The 13,674-nt window shown below is 54.3% G+C and overlaps 1 protein-coding gene across 2 annotated transcripts in view; it reads right to left on the bottom strand.

Moving 5' to 3' along the window:
- Nucleotides 1-1,712: 1,712 nt before the first annotated feature.
- RXRA (retinoid X receptor alpha) overlaps nt 1,713-13,674 on the bottom strand; it is an 83,736-nt gene continuing 71,774 nt past the window's right edge. For both annotated transcript variants that reach the window (XM_080927511.1, XM_080927510.1), the window contains exons 6-10: nt 11,944-12,073; nt 10,115-10,247; nt 8,367-8,458; nt 6,941-7,046; nt 1,713-5,352 (exon numbers count right to left, since the gene is read on the bottom strand). In XM_080927511.1, coding sequence (XP_080783637.1) covers nt 5,205-5,352; nt 6,941-7,046; nt 8,367-8,458; nt 10,115-10,247; nt 11,944-12,073 — 609 coding nt within the window. In that variant the 3' untranslated portion in view covers nt 1,713-5,204. The remainder of the gene's footprint in view (nt 5,353-6,940; nt 7,047-8,366; nt 8,459-10,114; nt 10,248-11,943; nt 12,074-13,674) is intronic.

The following is a 13,674-nucleotide window of genomic DNA, read 5'->3' as shown; positions in this document are numbered from 1 at the left end:
CCCCACAGAGCATCTCCTGGCATTTCTCTGAGCCTCGGCATCAGCTGACCATCCACTTCTTCGCTCTGAACTGAGTTCACCAGAATGCACTCCCTTCTGAGAATGACATCTCCCTTGACTCCCTCAGTGCTCTGACCCCTACCTGCCCAATTTTCCTGACACATTAGCACTTGCATGTCACTGCTGGCCTCAGAACTGGACACATATTTGCTCCAAAATATACCCACTACCACCACACACAGTCATTTTCCCACTATTGCTTACTGATGGGCAGGTCTGTTCTTTCCTGTCCCTTGGCTCCTTGTACTGGACATAAGACCAGAGAAAGAAAATGGGCACTTAGTGATATTCCATGCAAACATCATGTGTCCCCAGACCTGAGGCCCTACCCTCACTTTGGCCTCTCAGGTTACACAGACTTAGAGGCTGGCTCAGCCTGCCGCTGCCTGATTCTGCTGCTGATAAACTTATCAAGCCCAGCATCTCTGGTCCAGAGGGACTGCCCTGAGCAGGCATTGCCATGGCAACCAGAGGCAGCAAGGAGGCCTTAGACCAGGTTGCCAAGTGATACCGGCAGGCAGCCTGGGTCTGCTCAGTTGGTGGAGCATTCTGTAGTACTATGTCCCTAGAGGTGGTTAGTCCTCTGTACCACCCCAGGAAGACCTGAGCTAGGGCCAGCCCTGCCCCACCAGGACTTGCCTGCCTCAGTCCCTTTTCATCCTGGTGTGGGTCACTTAAATCCAGCACTAAGAGCCCTGAGAACTGTTCTTTCTGCAGTTGTTTTCAGCTGGTTGTCACTTTGCTATGTGCCCCTGACCTGAAGCCTCTCACAGAGTCCCTTGTCCTTTCAGACTTCTGTAGAAGGGTTGAGGATCAATGGAGGACCAACCTAGCTTCTAATGCATGGTGAGGTCAGTACGGAGGGGACACAGAAGTCCTCAGAGGTGACCCTCTTTCCAGACCAAGGAGGGGCCAGCATGACCCTTGGGCACAAAAATGTGATCACGAAGGACTGGAGTGGGCTGGCAAAAGGGCTGCATTCACCCATCAGGTAGGCAGCTTAGGGAATCAGAGACCCTCCAGGTCCCCTACCAGTGAACTACCAAAGGTCCACATTGAAGCTGGGGGAAGAGCTGGCTCAGGACAAAGTCCCTCTTAGTAAAGAGAAACTGCGTCTTGCAAAGTCTCACTAACTAGGGACCTGGGGAAGGCTATTTCAGGGAACAGCCATTTTTTGTTTTAGGGTTTGGGTTTTTGGTGTGTGTGTGTACGTGCATGCGCACGCCCAGGGAAGTGGGAATGGCAGTATGAAGGACTTAAGTCCCAAAAGCCTGGGCCTGGTTTCTTGCTGCCCTTTGCAGCCAAGGGGGAAATGCACAGGGTATTTGCAGTTACATGTGTGCAGAAGGACACATGTGTTAGAGTGCTCCCAGGCAGGGATCTCAAGGAGCCTGGCTCTGCAGGCTGCTGACCACAGCTAGAAACAGTTGTCCAACATCACAAGGCCCCTCAGACCCCGCTGCTCCCAGCCTCAGACTGGTTGGTACTCAGTGTTTCCCAGGAGTGGACCCATCAGCAGAGAGGAGCGGGAGATGATAGGGCAGTGTCACCAAACTTGAGGTCAGATGCAGCCCAATCTTCAGACAGCATGGAGACAAAGGGCATTTATCACAGTAGATGGCACAGATGGGGCATTGTTAACCTGTAATTAATCGGGCGGTTAAATGACATCACATATCTGGGCCCCTCCGTGTGAACCTCCTGCCCACTCTAGCAAGCAGATAAGTAAAAAGCTGGGTGCAGGAAAACCAGGGCTGGGCAGGTAACACATGGATTGGGGAATGGCTTTGTACAGGCCTCAAAAGGGGCCCCAGGAGAACATCATAGCAGAGCAGCCATGGAAGAGATGAGCTGGGGACCTCCCACTCCCAACTGCCCCATAAGTCTTCAACTCCCCAGACAGGACTCCCCAATACAGGACAGATGAGAACCGAATGGAGATATATTTTGAAACTCTCATATTTGTCTCTCCTCTCACGTTTTTCTTTTCTACAATCCTGAGACTGTTGTTCATCAACCCCCAGCGTCTGCACCGCCATGTCCAGAGAGCAGTTACGCAGGGAAGCCAGTTCACAGTCAGATGAACTGCAGCAAGGCCAGCAGGCAGGCACCGAGGACAGAGCAAGGTTGTTCAAATCACCGAGGGGAAGGAAACCCTGCCCCGTGGCCCTCCCTCCCACAAAAGGAAGCTTCTGTCTGCTGTTCTCAGGCGCCTTCAGACTTCTGGTAAGGGCCTCTGCTGTCTCGGCGTCAGGGTGTCCCAACGCTTCTTGACACTCAAAGCAGAAACAAAACAGGTCCCCCGCCATGCCATCCAGTTTACATGAGGGATAAAATTACATTTGTACAAAAATAGATTCATTTACCCTTCCCGGTGCGTTAAACATTCCTCTATCTTTACTCCCTGCGGACGCGGCATCCTCCCCATGGTGGCCGCACATCCCAGCTAAGGCATGGCTGGAGATCGGGGCACTCCAGCCCTGAAGCATCTGAAAATAGATGCATCCCCTGCCTCCAGAGTCACCAGAGCCCGACTTCCCCACAGAAGGGGGCCTTGGGTCCTTGCTCACAAGAAGCAAATGTACAGGAAAAAGGGAAAGTCTTGATTAAAAAGAACACGAAACATCAGTAACTGTGCCGCATCTCACGTCGCTGGTGGTTGGCCTTTGCCCAGTCTCTGTACAGCTCGGTGTTCACCACACACCTGTGTGCATGGGACCAGGTCACATGCCCCAGTCCTACAATAGGGACAGCAAATGACTAGCCACTGGCTGCCTGCTTTGGCCGGGTATCCTGGGATGCCAGGGGAGGGGACTTGGGTGTCTCTTGGCACTGTCACCAAGTTGCCCAGTATCCTTGGGGATGCTGTAGCTTGGAAAACTGAGGGTGTGGGGCCAAATTCCCCCAGTGACTGTGGTTTCAGGGTGACACAGGCCAGCAGCTGCCACAGGCCCTGCGGGCATCTTCGCTTCTCAGTCACAGGAGCCCCAACTGAATCTCCAAGCAGGGTGGTGACACAGATGAGGAATATGGCCCAGAAGCTGCAGTGTGGAAGTCACATGACCATTGGTGGCAGCTGTTGTCCAACCAGGCTGAGGTGGGGATAGGCGCAGGGTGGCTAATGAGCTGATGTTAGTGCTATCTTTAGAAAATTAAAGATCGTTCCACCAAAATAATAACAATGATAATTACAATCACCTTAATTGAGCCGGACTGGTAACACAACTGCAGGTCTGGTTAAATGAAGCCCCAATTTTCTCCTTAGTGACACCATGCCCACACCATCACTGTAAACAGCAAGGTGCCCCATGACAGTGACAATGAGGCTAAAGGAGCGGGAAGCTCACCAGGGAATATACAGTGACAAGCAGTGGCAGGTAAGGCTATGTGGGCCAGTGGGGCTTTCGGCCAAGGCCCCGGTGCTCAGCAGCCAGCCAAGCCCAGACATGGCTCAGCCCCAGGACTTTCTCTGTTGGAGCCACTGAGCATCCTCGGTGGGTCAGAGAGACAGAGCACAGTGTAGAACGGGGCCGACATGAACAAATGGGAGAGGAGGTCTGCAGAAGGCACAGTGCCAAGTATAGACCCGGGAAACGGTTCCTCTGCCTGGAGCTACCAGCCCCAAAGGCCGTGCAGATTTTCTAGGAAAGCCTAGGAGAGGGGCAGCCAGCTATTCCTGGGGACTGCGATGTCTCCCATGAACATCTCCCATGCCACATGAGAGAACCGGTACAAGAAAGGTGTTTCTGCAATATTTTATAAGTGCCTCTGCTGACTATAGTTTGGGATTTTGAAAAGGTGAAAAATCAATGTGTCCTTCCCCACAGAAACCTGGCTCCTTACGCTCACCACCTCGAGGTCTAATCCCCTAGATGGCCCGTTTCATGAGGGCCTTCCTCCCACCCCACACACCAACGGGAGAGCAGCTGTTGGAGGCAGTATGGCCATAACCACTAAGGCACCTGTTCCTGACAAACCTGGGCCCCTGGAGCCTGAGACTAGATCATGAAAACTGGCACCCAAGGAGGCCCCACGGTGCAAACAAGGCTGGTCGACAGGAGAGGCATACTCAGAGCCACAGGGAACAGGCTGAAGTCCCGAGTCTGCAGCCTGCCACCTGAGCAGGTGTGACAGAGCTTTTAGGTAAGATTCTGAACAAACACTGTCCACAGACAACACCATACCATGGGGAGCCCCAGAAAGTCTCTGTCAGGATTCTAACAGAATTGACCAGTCCAAGAAGGAACCCACGCTAGAGTCCCACACAGAGCCTGGACAGTCACCTGCCATGTCTACATGGTTCCTCTCCAAGTCCTTCAGGCCCCCTTTCCAAAAACCAGACAACATCCCTCCTCTCTTCCCTGAGTCTCAGGACATCCGGTGTCCCACAGGACCACTGAGGTGGGAAACCCATTCTATGTGAGCCAGGGCAGCCCTCCAGGATGATTCATGGTGTCACTGTGCAGACCAGAAAGAAAGATCTGTGGTAGGGAAAAGCGGGCTACTAGAGTTGGCTAACCCGGGTTGGTGAGACATTACGGGGGACGATGACACAGAAAGAAACTGAGGGACACGACAGAGGACCTCCAGCCCACGTGGCCTTGAGGTGGTCCCAGAATCCTGCTTGGGATGATATCTCAGGGTATCTTTGGAAACAGATTTTACAGGTTAGCTATGACCCAGGAGGATACAACCTGTCCCACCTGTTCCCTCTTTCCCACCCTAGCTGGGTACCAGGACTCTGCACAGGCAAAGATGGGGCACTCCAAACAGAGGTGCCATGTGGGCATGTCGAGAACCAGCGACAGCAAACAGCAGCCGGAACAAGCCCTTCTCCCAGCGCCTGCAGCTCCAGGCGCTGAAGACACCGTGAAGTACCCCAAGGCCCTCAAGGTAACATCAGCATAGCCTTAGGGCCTGGTGTAGGGCAGGGGGCTGGCTAGCTGTCACACCAGCTCTGCCACGGCCCTGCGCCAAAGACAAGCATTAATAAAGATGGCGAAGATGACGATGCATCTTTTGGGATCATAGGGAACACTGCACCCCAAAGATCCACATAGGCCATCAGAAAGGGCAGGGACAGGGCTGGAGACGAGCAGCTGTGTCCAGGTGGGGCGCGGGACCGGCACTTTGGCGACAGGGGCCTAGGTGGTTTGATGTGGGGCCTCCAGCATCTCCATGAGGAAGGTGTCAATGGGCGTGTCCCCAATGAGCTTGAAGAAGAACAGGTGCTCCAGGCACTTGAGCCCAATGGAACGCAGCGCAGGCAGGCGGAGCAGCAGCTTGGCAAACCTGCAGGATGGTAGAGAGTGAGGACAGGCCAGGAGGCAGGGAGTGCTCCCCACTGGACTTGGTGACTAGTAGCTTCCCTGGAGACCTGCCAAGCCCAGTACCTGGGACCTGAATCTGGTCTGCAGAGGAAGCTGCCTACGCTGATCCTTCTGGAAGAGGTGGGGAACTAGAGAAAGGAGGCTCCTTGGGAACAAAAGAGCACAAGGCCAGGGGTGAGGTAGGGGTGTGGCAGGGGTGCTGCAAGGGTAAGGTAGGGGTGTGGTAGGGTGAGGTGCATCAAGATCCATGAGGCCCTGAAATGAAAGGAAGAGCCAGTGGTAAGACTACTGTTGGCCAGGACAGGCCCGACAGGGTTTGAGAGAGCAGTTACAAGTGTGGGCCTGCTCCAAGGCCATGGGGAGCCCCAACAGAAATTTCAACAGGCAAGAGCATGAACGTGTTTTTGTGCGTCGGAGAGGCCTCTGCAGGAGCAGCTGTCCCTTTAGAGGCAATGGGGCATGTCCTAGGAAGAGGCAACAGAAACACCTGTGGGTAGCCTCAGTAATACGCATGGGGTGACTGACAAGGGTGGAGACCCCCTCTGGAGGTGGAGCCAATAGTGACAGGAAATTCTGTGCTTCAGCAGAAGCACCTCCCTGGGGAGGACTCCGGAGGCCTTGGGGTTCCTCTACCGCTGGAGTGTTTCCTGGGCAAAAGACTGATAGGCATGGGAAAGGAGTCCAAGAACTCAGGAAGATGGACAGACGAGAGGACAGTGTGGTGTGGGGACAGGACCTGGGGTCCCACATGTGACCTCTGTGTCTGCTCGGGCCTCCCTATATACTGGAGGGGGCTCTGGGCCTCATTAATTATTAACAATGTCTTTCATTTCCAGGGAGGAAGCCTTGTGGCTGGCTGCCCCGCAGTCCTCAGTTTAAAGGCACAGCGTAGCTTGGAGGCTGGAGAGGCGCCAGAGAACAGGCTGTTTTCTGCTGAGCTGGCGAGATGGGCTAAGGCAGGAAGCCAGGAAAAACAAGCCGCTGCCACCCTCCTGTCCTCCTCCGGGAGGTTTCACTTTAAACCAAACCAGATGAGGGCTAAACAGCAGTGTGGACAGTTAACCATGTGTGTGCCAGGCAACAAGATGAGTTAGTGTGCCCGCCCCGTCTGCCCCGTCTCCCACTACCCCTCTCACACCTAGTCTGCAGACTTGGAGCAGAACTGAATCCTTGGAACGCACCATTTCTCCTGAATACCTACTGTGTGCACCCAGCACTGTGGACCTGAACATGACTAGACGCCAGTCTTCCAAGGCCAACAGCCTTGGCCACCGACTATGCACAATTGTAGACATTATGCTGGCATTTCCAGGTCACTTAACAGAACTTGTGAATAGCAAGGTCCTACTGTACACTAGGAAGTGAATCAATTTCTCAACTAGGTACAGGAGAAAGTGGGTTGTCCTCAGAGCTCATGAGCCTAGCTTCTGCTCAAAGACTACAAAGAATCCCAGGCTGGTCTTAAGGAGGACACCATTGTTTTGTGGAGGTGTGTGGCTGAGCCCAGGGATAGAGGCAGGGGGCTGTCCGAGGGCAGAAATGGAGCTCACCTGCCCGGCTGCTCGGGGTACTTGTGTTTGCAGTATGCTTCTAGTGATGCATACACCTTCTCCCTCAGCGCCTCCACCTCAGCAGGGTTTGAGAGCCCCTTAGAGTCTGTAGAGAAAAGCAGCCTCAAGTCAGAGCCCCCAGACCATGTCCTACACACATGCAAGCCCAGCAGAGAGTGTCTATGCTACACAACTAGATATGGCTGCCCTGAAGATCCACAGCTCCCACACCAGGAGGATGGGTACTCTAATCATGTATGCCTCCACTCGGCCACTTAGAAGTCAAGTGACCTTGAACCAGTGACTTGTCATTCAAGGACTTAGTTTCCCCTTCTTTCTCCAGGTGGCCATGTCCAATGCCTTCACTGCCCCAGGGCCCCGGCCCCAGTGACAGGAAGAAAACTGTAAGCCCTTCCCTGAGGATTTCCCCACACCGTAAGTCTAGGAGGCTCCTCCTTAGAGCCTAGACACTGGCCACAATACAGGCTGCATAAAAGCCACAACCACAGTCAACCCCATTAGGGTACAGTGTGCCAGTAAGAATGCTGGGGGTAGCTTTGGGTCTGCGGGCTCCTTAGAATACATAAGACACCTTCAACTGACCTAGTCCCTGACAGTTCCACCCTATCCCTCGCAGACCCAGACCCAGACCCAGGTCTCCCTGGTTCTCCATGCCTCCAGCCAGGCCACTCAGACCTAGCCTGGGAAACTATCAGGTTGGCTCAGGAATTACAGCCTAGTGAGCTATCTGGAGTGGAAGCCTATGTCTCCCCCCCCCCATATCTTCTACTCATCATGGGCTGTGTTGGTGAGTTTCCAACCCACATTCAACCCCTTCCTGGGCAGACAGGGATGAACTCTCAAACACAGAAGCCCATGCATACGATGCTGCCCCAGAGCACGCACCAGCCCATGGGCCATCCCTGGAATCCCTGAATCTCTTCCCAGCAAGAATCCCACACCCTCGGCTATATGTTCCCATCGCCATGTGGACAGGCTACTCCTCACACTCCAGCCTCCCATGCTCCACATAGAAGAAACTGCCGCTCCAGAGCCATGGGGGGTTTACTATCCACAGAGGCTGTTCTGCCCTGGCCCCCAAACACCCCTGAAGCCAAGGCATGAGACAGCTACCCTCAGGACACCTAACAAGATGGACTGACCACCAACCCCATCCTGGGAGCTCACTCTAACAGAAGACCACTGCGGACATCAGAGCCCACGAGGCTCAGCTGGAGAGCAGTAACGTCAAGTGCACACTCTGGCCGCATGGAGTGCCACTTGAGCCTCTCCATTCAGTCTCCAGACAAGTGGAGGCTTGGTATCTTCTGTGATGGGGACACTGGGCCCGAAGGGTAAAGCATGAGGCCGAGCAGCCGGGAAGACTCGAGTGCCCCTGAGCACACGGGAGGCGGGAGGGCCGTACCGGGGTTGAAGAGGACAATGGCCCGCAGGCAGCCCAGCTCTGTCTTGTCCATCTGCATGTCACGCATCTTAGACACCAGCTCTGTTAGCACCCTGCAGGAAAAAGCAGGTGCCAAGGTACACATTAGACACGTTCTTCTCAAGGCCCCACCAAAGAGCCACTGGACTCCTGAAGCCCAGGGTAGACAAAGAATAGCTGGACACACTGGGCCTGGCCAGGTCCACAGGAAGGAAGCATCACAATGAGCCCACAGTTCCGTGGAGGACGGGGTCTGTGTGGGAATCTGAGCCCTGAGGAGACACCCCAAGGTTGATGAGCCAGGGAGATCTGAGACAAGATCTCCTGCTGTGTGCTGTTTCCTTTAGCTCCAGGTTAGACTTCTCCCTGGGACAAAGCCTCTTGGTAGGAGTCATTTTCCATCAGCAGATATCATATAGCTTCCGCAGCAAGATAGGGATGACTTCAAAGGGCCTTCACGTGCCCTTAGACCATTGAACGTGTACGGAGTCTGGAAGAATCCTAGGCTCCACTCCCATGTCAGCCACCTGAACCAGAGGCTCTCTGACCTCAGCAGCAAGGAGTCCTGCCACCAGGGGTCAGACCTCACAGTCCACTCACTGGGACAATGAGGATAAGCTAGAAGAACCTCTCCAACTAGCACTTGGCATCCCCAGGAGACAGAAGCACAAAGCCTCCAGTACTGTGACTTCACTCCGTGCTGGGCATCTCGCAGTATTTCCCAAAATCAGACCCCAGAAGGCTAAGCCCCAACACCTTCCCCGTGGAGTGGCCCCGTGTGTTAGTTTGTCCAAGGCTTGCAAGCACAGAGCTTGGCAGTGAGCATTTTGTCCCATATGCAGTCACAAAACTTCCCGTGCTTATACAACTTGCCTGTGTGCTCTAACTGGCCTTTCCCTGGGAAGAGCTCAATCTATGTACTGTCCTCTCTGTCCCAGGTTGGTGGCTCTGCTCACCTTCAATTTCAGGAGCTCGGGGACTCACCCCCTTCACCCCCCTCCCCACTTCCTCTTATAGGCCTGCTCATTCCCACCCGCTGCCCTATGCCCCTGCACCATCACCAGCCCCCAGACTTCAGCTGGCAGCAACTGACATCCAGACAGAGGGCACAGTTCCTCACCTGGTGGCCATGGGTAAACAGGCATTTCAGGAGCATAACTGGCTGGGGCCAGGAGGCCTCTGCATGTGGCTGCACTCCAAGCAGCCCTACTCTTTTGAGCACTCTAAAAAGCAGCTAAGGTGCTTTCCAGACTCAGGCCCATGGGGCATAAAGAGCAGCAGATCAGAAACACCAGCTTTCAGTGACAGTGGCATAATCTGTTTTTGTTATACTTGGGGATGCTCAGCTCACAAAGGAAGAGCAGTGCCTGTGGCCTCGACTCCCCTGACAGCAGTCTCCATATGTCTGGCCTGCGTTTTTCAACATTAATGTCTTTCCCACCCAGAGGCTAAATCCAACAGAGCAGGAAGAAGCTAAGGGGGCTGTGCCCACCTGACTAAGATAGTCCCCGCCCTACATACCTATTCAAGATGGCCCAAGTGGTGAGAACACAATCTATACCTAGCCTACCAATCGAAGACAGTACCACACACCAAAGATGGTGCTTCACCACTCGTGTTAAAGATGGCACCTACTCTTCCCACCTGCTGAAGGTGGTATCCATTTCACCTACCTACCAAAGACAATACCTACCCTGCCCACCTATCAAAGAAGGTGCCACCCAGCCCACCTGTCAAAGATGGCGCCCACCCCAGCACTGTGAGCGCTGTTCCTGTGTACATGCAGGCCGGTGGCAAGGAGGATCCCGTCTTTCACAGCTATGGAGCGGTGGGAGAAGGAGGCGATCAGCAGCTCGTTCCAGCCTGGGGAGGAGGAGGCACACAGTCAGTCTGCTGCTTCTAAGACAGCCAGATCTCCAGAAGCAGCATGTTCCAGACTCATCTCTTTGCATACCCTCGTGCGGGTTCCACGGTGACCGTGCCTGGAGAAAGGTTCTGAGCACCTGGGTGTGAACCTTCCTTCTGTCAAGTACACATCTATCAATGTGCCAGCCTGGTGCCAGCCTGGGAAGTTCTGCCCCAAGGACTCCCTCTAACAAGTGCAGGGCGCGGAAGCTTCCTTCTGTACATGAAGAGGGTATATGCCTCAGACTCACTGGGAGACCTGTGATGGCCGAGGTGACTGTTGCCGGTCTGGACCATGTCGAATGCCAGGAGAGCCACCTTGGAGCCACCAGCCCAATGCCATGTACCCCAGGCTCCAGCACCAACTACCAGAGCTAATAGAAAAGTGCTAAAAAGAGACCTTGAAGAAGAAAAGAGAGGACCCTGCATGAACAGCCAGGGGCTTCTTGATGAGGTGCACATGAGCCTTTTAACGGGTCTAGAAACACTGTATCCTGAAATCCCAGGCCTTGTGGTTCCTATATCATGGCTGCAAGCATGGTGACCCATTTTACAAGGGGAAATGGAAGCAGTGAGAGGTGAGGCATAATACGCTTCTTGCCACGGGGGAGATCATCCCCAGAAATGGGGCCCACAAGGTTACGCGGGGCCAATTCTGCCTCGCTTCTATCTAGGCACCTGCCCTACACTGAGCAGGTCATCTGATGCTCCACTCTGGAGCTGTCCCTTCCACGTGGGCTGGCATGCTTCAGTGCATTGAAACACCTGGGCTGAACAGTTAGTCCAAGGCTAGAAGGCCAGGCGGCTTTGCTGTTTCACAGTCATTGCAGCAAAGACCCAGACAGACAGTGATGTTCGGACAGAATGTTTCCCACAGCCTCAGAAGTCCTGTGTTCACAAAGTGGGTCACATGCCACATCCCAGTAGGGCACAAGCCCACATGGCAGGATCCATCTTGTTCATCTCGACAATCTGTGCCTACCAAGAGGTCTTTTCAAAGGGAAGGCAGGGAGGTCAGGGCCCATGTGAACCTCATCCCAACTAAGTAGCTTCCATGACGTACAGGGGTCCACCTCTGCTCATTTTATCTGCTGGGGTGAGCTGAGGCTGAGCTGAGGCTGGGAGACCTTGGTGTAAACAGAAAATTGAAGCAAGTCAGGGCACTCAGGCCCCTCAAGACAGCATGGTCTCCGGAGCCCTGCACCGAAGTGGGGCAGTGTTGACTGTCAGTGAGCAAGAGCTGCAGATGCCATTCTCAATATATCCCTGTCTCTCCACAGGTTGGAGAGCTAAGGTTCCCAATCCTAGTCGCCCTACTGGTGACTTGGTGGAATGTGAGCAACAGTCAGCATGCCCCAATGCCCGGTTAATAAAGAAGGAGCAGGGCAGCCTGCAGACCTAGCTCCATCCCTGATCCCTGCAATGGTCCCCTGGCTGAGTATGAGAGAGACACTCTTAAATTCCAGAGTCGTATCAAGACCTCTGCTCAGAAAAAGACCCGAAGTTTCCAAGGTGGCATGGCTGCAGAAGTCACACGACCTGGTGGGCAGCCTGAGGAGACCCTTTACTGACTCCCTTAGACAGCAGGAGCAGGCAGCAGCTCACCCCACCACAGCAGCCTCCCGCTCCAGCCTCACTTGCCCAGGCTACTCACCTGCCCGGAGCAGGATGACCTGGTCGTCCAGGGGCAGCTCGGAGAAATGTGGGATCCTCTTGGCCCACTCCACAAGAGTGAAGAGCTGCTTGTCTGCTGCCTGGCAGATGTTGGTCACGGGGTCATTTGGCTGGAGTAGAGGAAGGACATTGATCAAGCCTCTGACACCTCAACGGAACAACATCACCCCACATAAGACATCCATGGGGTGGAGTCCCAGAATCTTCATCCCAAACTCTGGCTTCTGAGACCTGGCACACACAGTGAAAGGACTCTGAAGAAGAGGCTTACCATAGAACCAGGGACGGGGGAATGAACCTGATTTATTGGGGGCTGGACTAGAATCATGGCAGGGGTCGTCAGAAGCAGGAGGCTCGAAGTCAGAAGGGATGTATCAAGAAAAGCAGGTTAGAGGACATGGCTGATCTAAAGCTGGCAGAAGTCCCAAGTCAGGGGGCTGGGGAACCTCCAAATGTAGGAAAGGCAGGAAGAGAAGAGTCAGTACTGCCAACAGCCTGACTGGGGTCTACTAAGACAGATGATGGTCACACCGCTCAATGGCTGAAGAAAACGGAATCTGTACCATGGAAGTCACTGGCAATGTGTGCAACAGCTCGTCAGGCCTCCCCACCCCTAAGAGAAAGGTGCTGGGGAAAGGAAGGGGGACCGTTTAACAGGCAGGTGAGGAAGCTGAGGGAGGGCCAGACCCCATCTCTAAAGGTAGCAATAGCCCACCCTATCAACCATGCAGATATAAGCTTGGGGCTGGTCCTTGCTTGGTCTGGATACCAAATCACAGGTAGAGGTGACATCACTAGAAGCCTTCCAGAAAGTTCTGCCCAAAAGAGGAGCACCCAGTCCTTGTTATAGGTGAGGAGCTCAGGTGGGCCTTACAGTAGGCTGGGAAGTCCATCCCAGTGCCCTCTGATCTCAGGTTGTGGTGGGTAAGAGTTCCCAAGAGCAGGATACAGGACTCCTGGTTTTAAAAACAGAAGTGGCCAAGCATCGGATAAGGAGAGAATCGGCTTTAAAGGGCTTCAGCTGACAGAAACCATCTGCTCAGCAGTGACGTTCAGTCTAAACACCCGGCCCTGTGTGAAAGGCCCGTGAAGAGCTTAGTGAAAGGCTCTGACAAATCAGCTTCACACCACTGGCCTGGCAGGGCTGGCTGCAGGGGAAGCCCGGGGCTTCGAGGACAGGTGATGTCAGCACATGATCCCAGGACAGAGGCCAAAGGAATGGGTGGCATTCCCAGCCACAGGACCCTCAGCAAAGAGGCCAGGAGAGCCCCAGCCCCTGGGGCTGGGACTGACTGTTTAGCATGAAGGCTGTCTGCAGCTGGTTTTCCCTCTCAGCTACAGGGGGCTGCTCCATGGATGTCTTCCCTGCTGCCATCTACCCAGGAGCAGCCCAAGAGAGGAGTCGTGAGAATGCATGGCCGGGACTGTGAAACCCAAGCTGTGATCTCTGCCTTGCCCAAAACACCTTTCTCCTGGGCCACCCTCTGATTCCACTGCCACAATGCTACTGTGGTTGGCAGAAAGAGCTCAAAGTTATTCCAGAGATGACTATGGCCTCTGTGGCCACAAGCACACATGCCGTCTGCCAGGACTGGATAGAAGGCTAGAACAGAGAACCAGGGAAGGAAGGAGGGGGCACACAGGTATGAGGCCCCAAGCCTCGCAGACACCACTGGAGGGCCATCTGGAAGAGAAGGCAGGGAGGCTCAGC

The sequence above is a fragment of the Micromys minutus genome (genome assembly GCF_963924665.1).
Source record: "Micromys minutus genome assembly, chromosome: 13".
Classification (NCBI taxonomy): Eukaryota; Metazoa; Chordata; class Mammalia; order Rodentia; family Muridae; genus Micromys; species Micromys minutus.
This window is presented reverse-complemented; position numbering and strand designations above follow the sequence as displayed.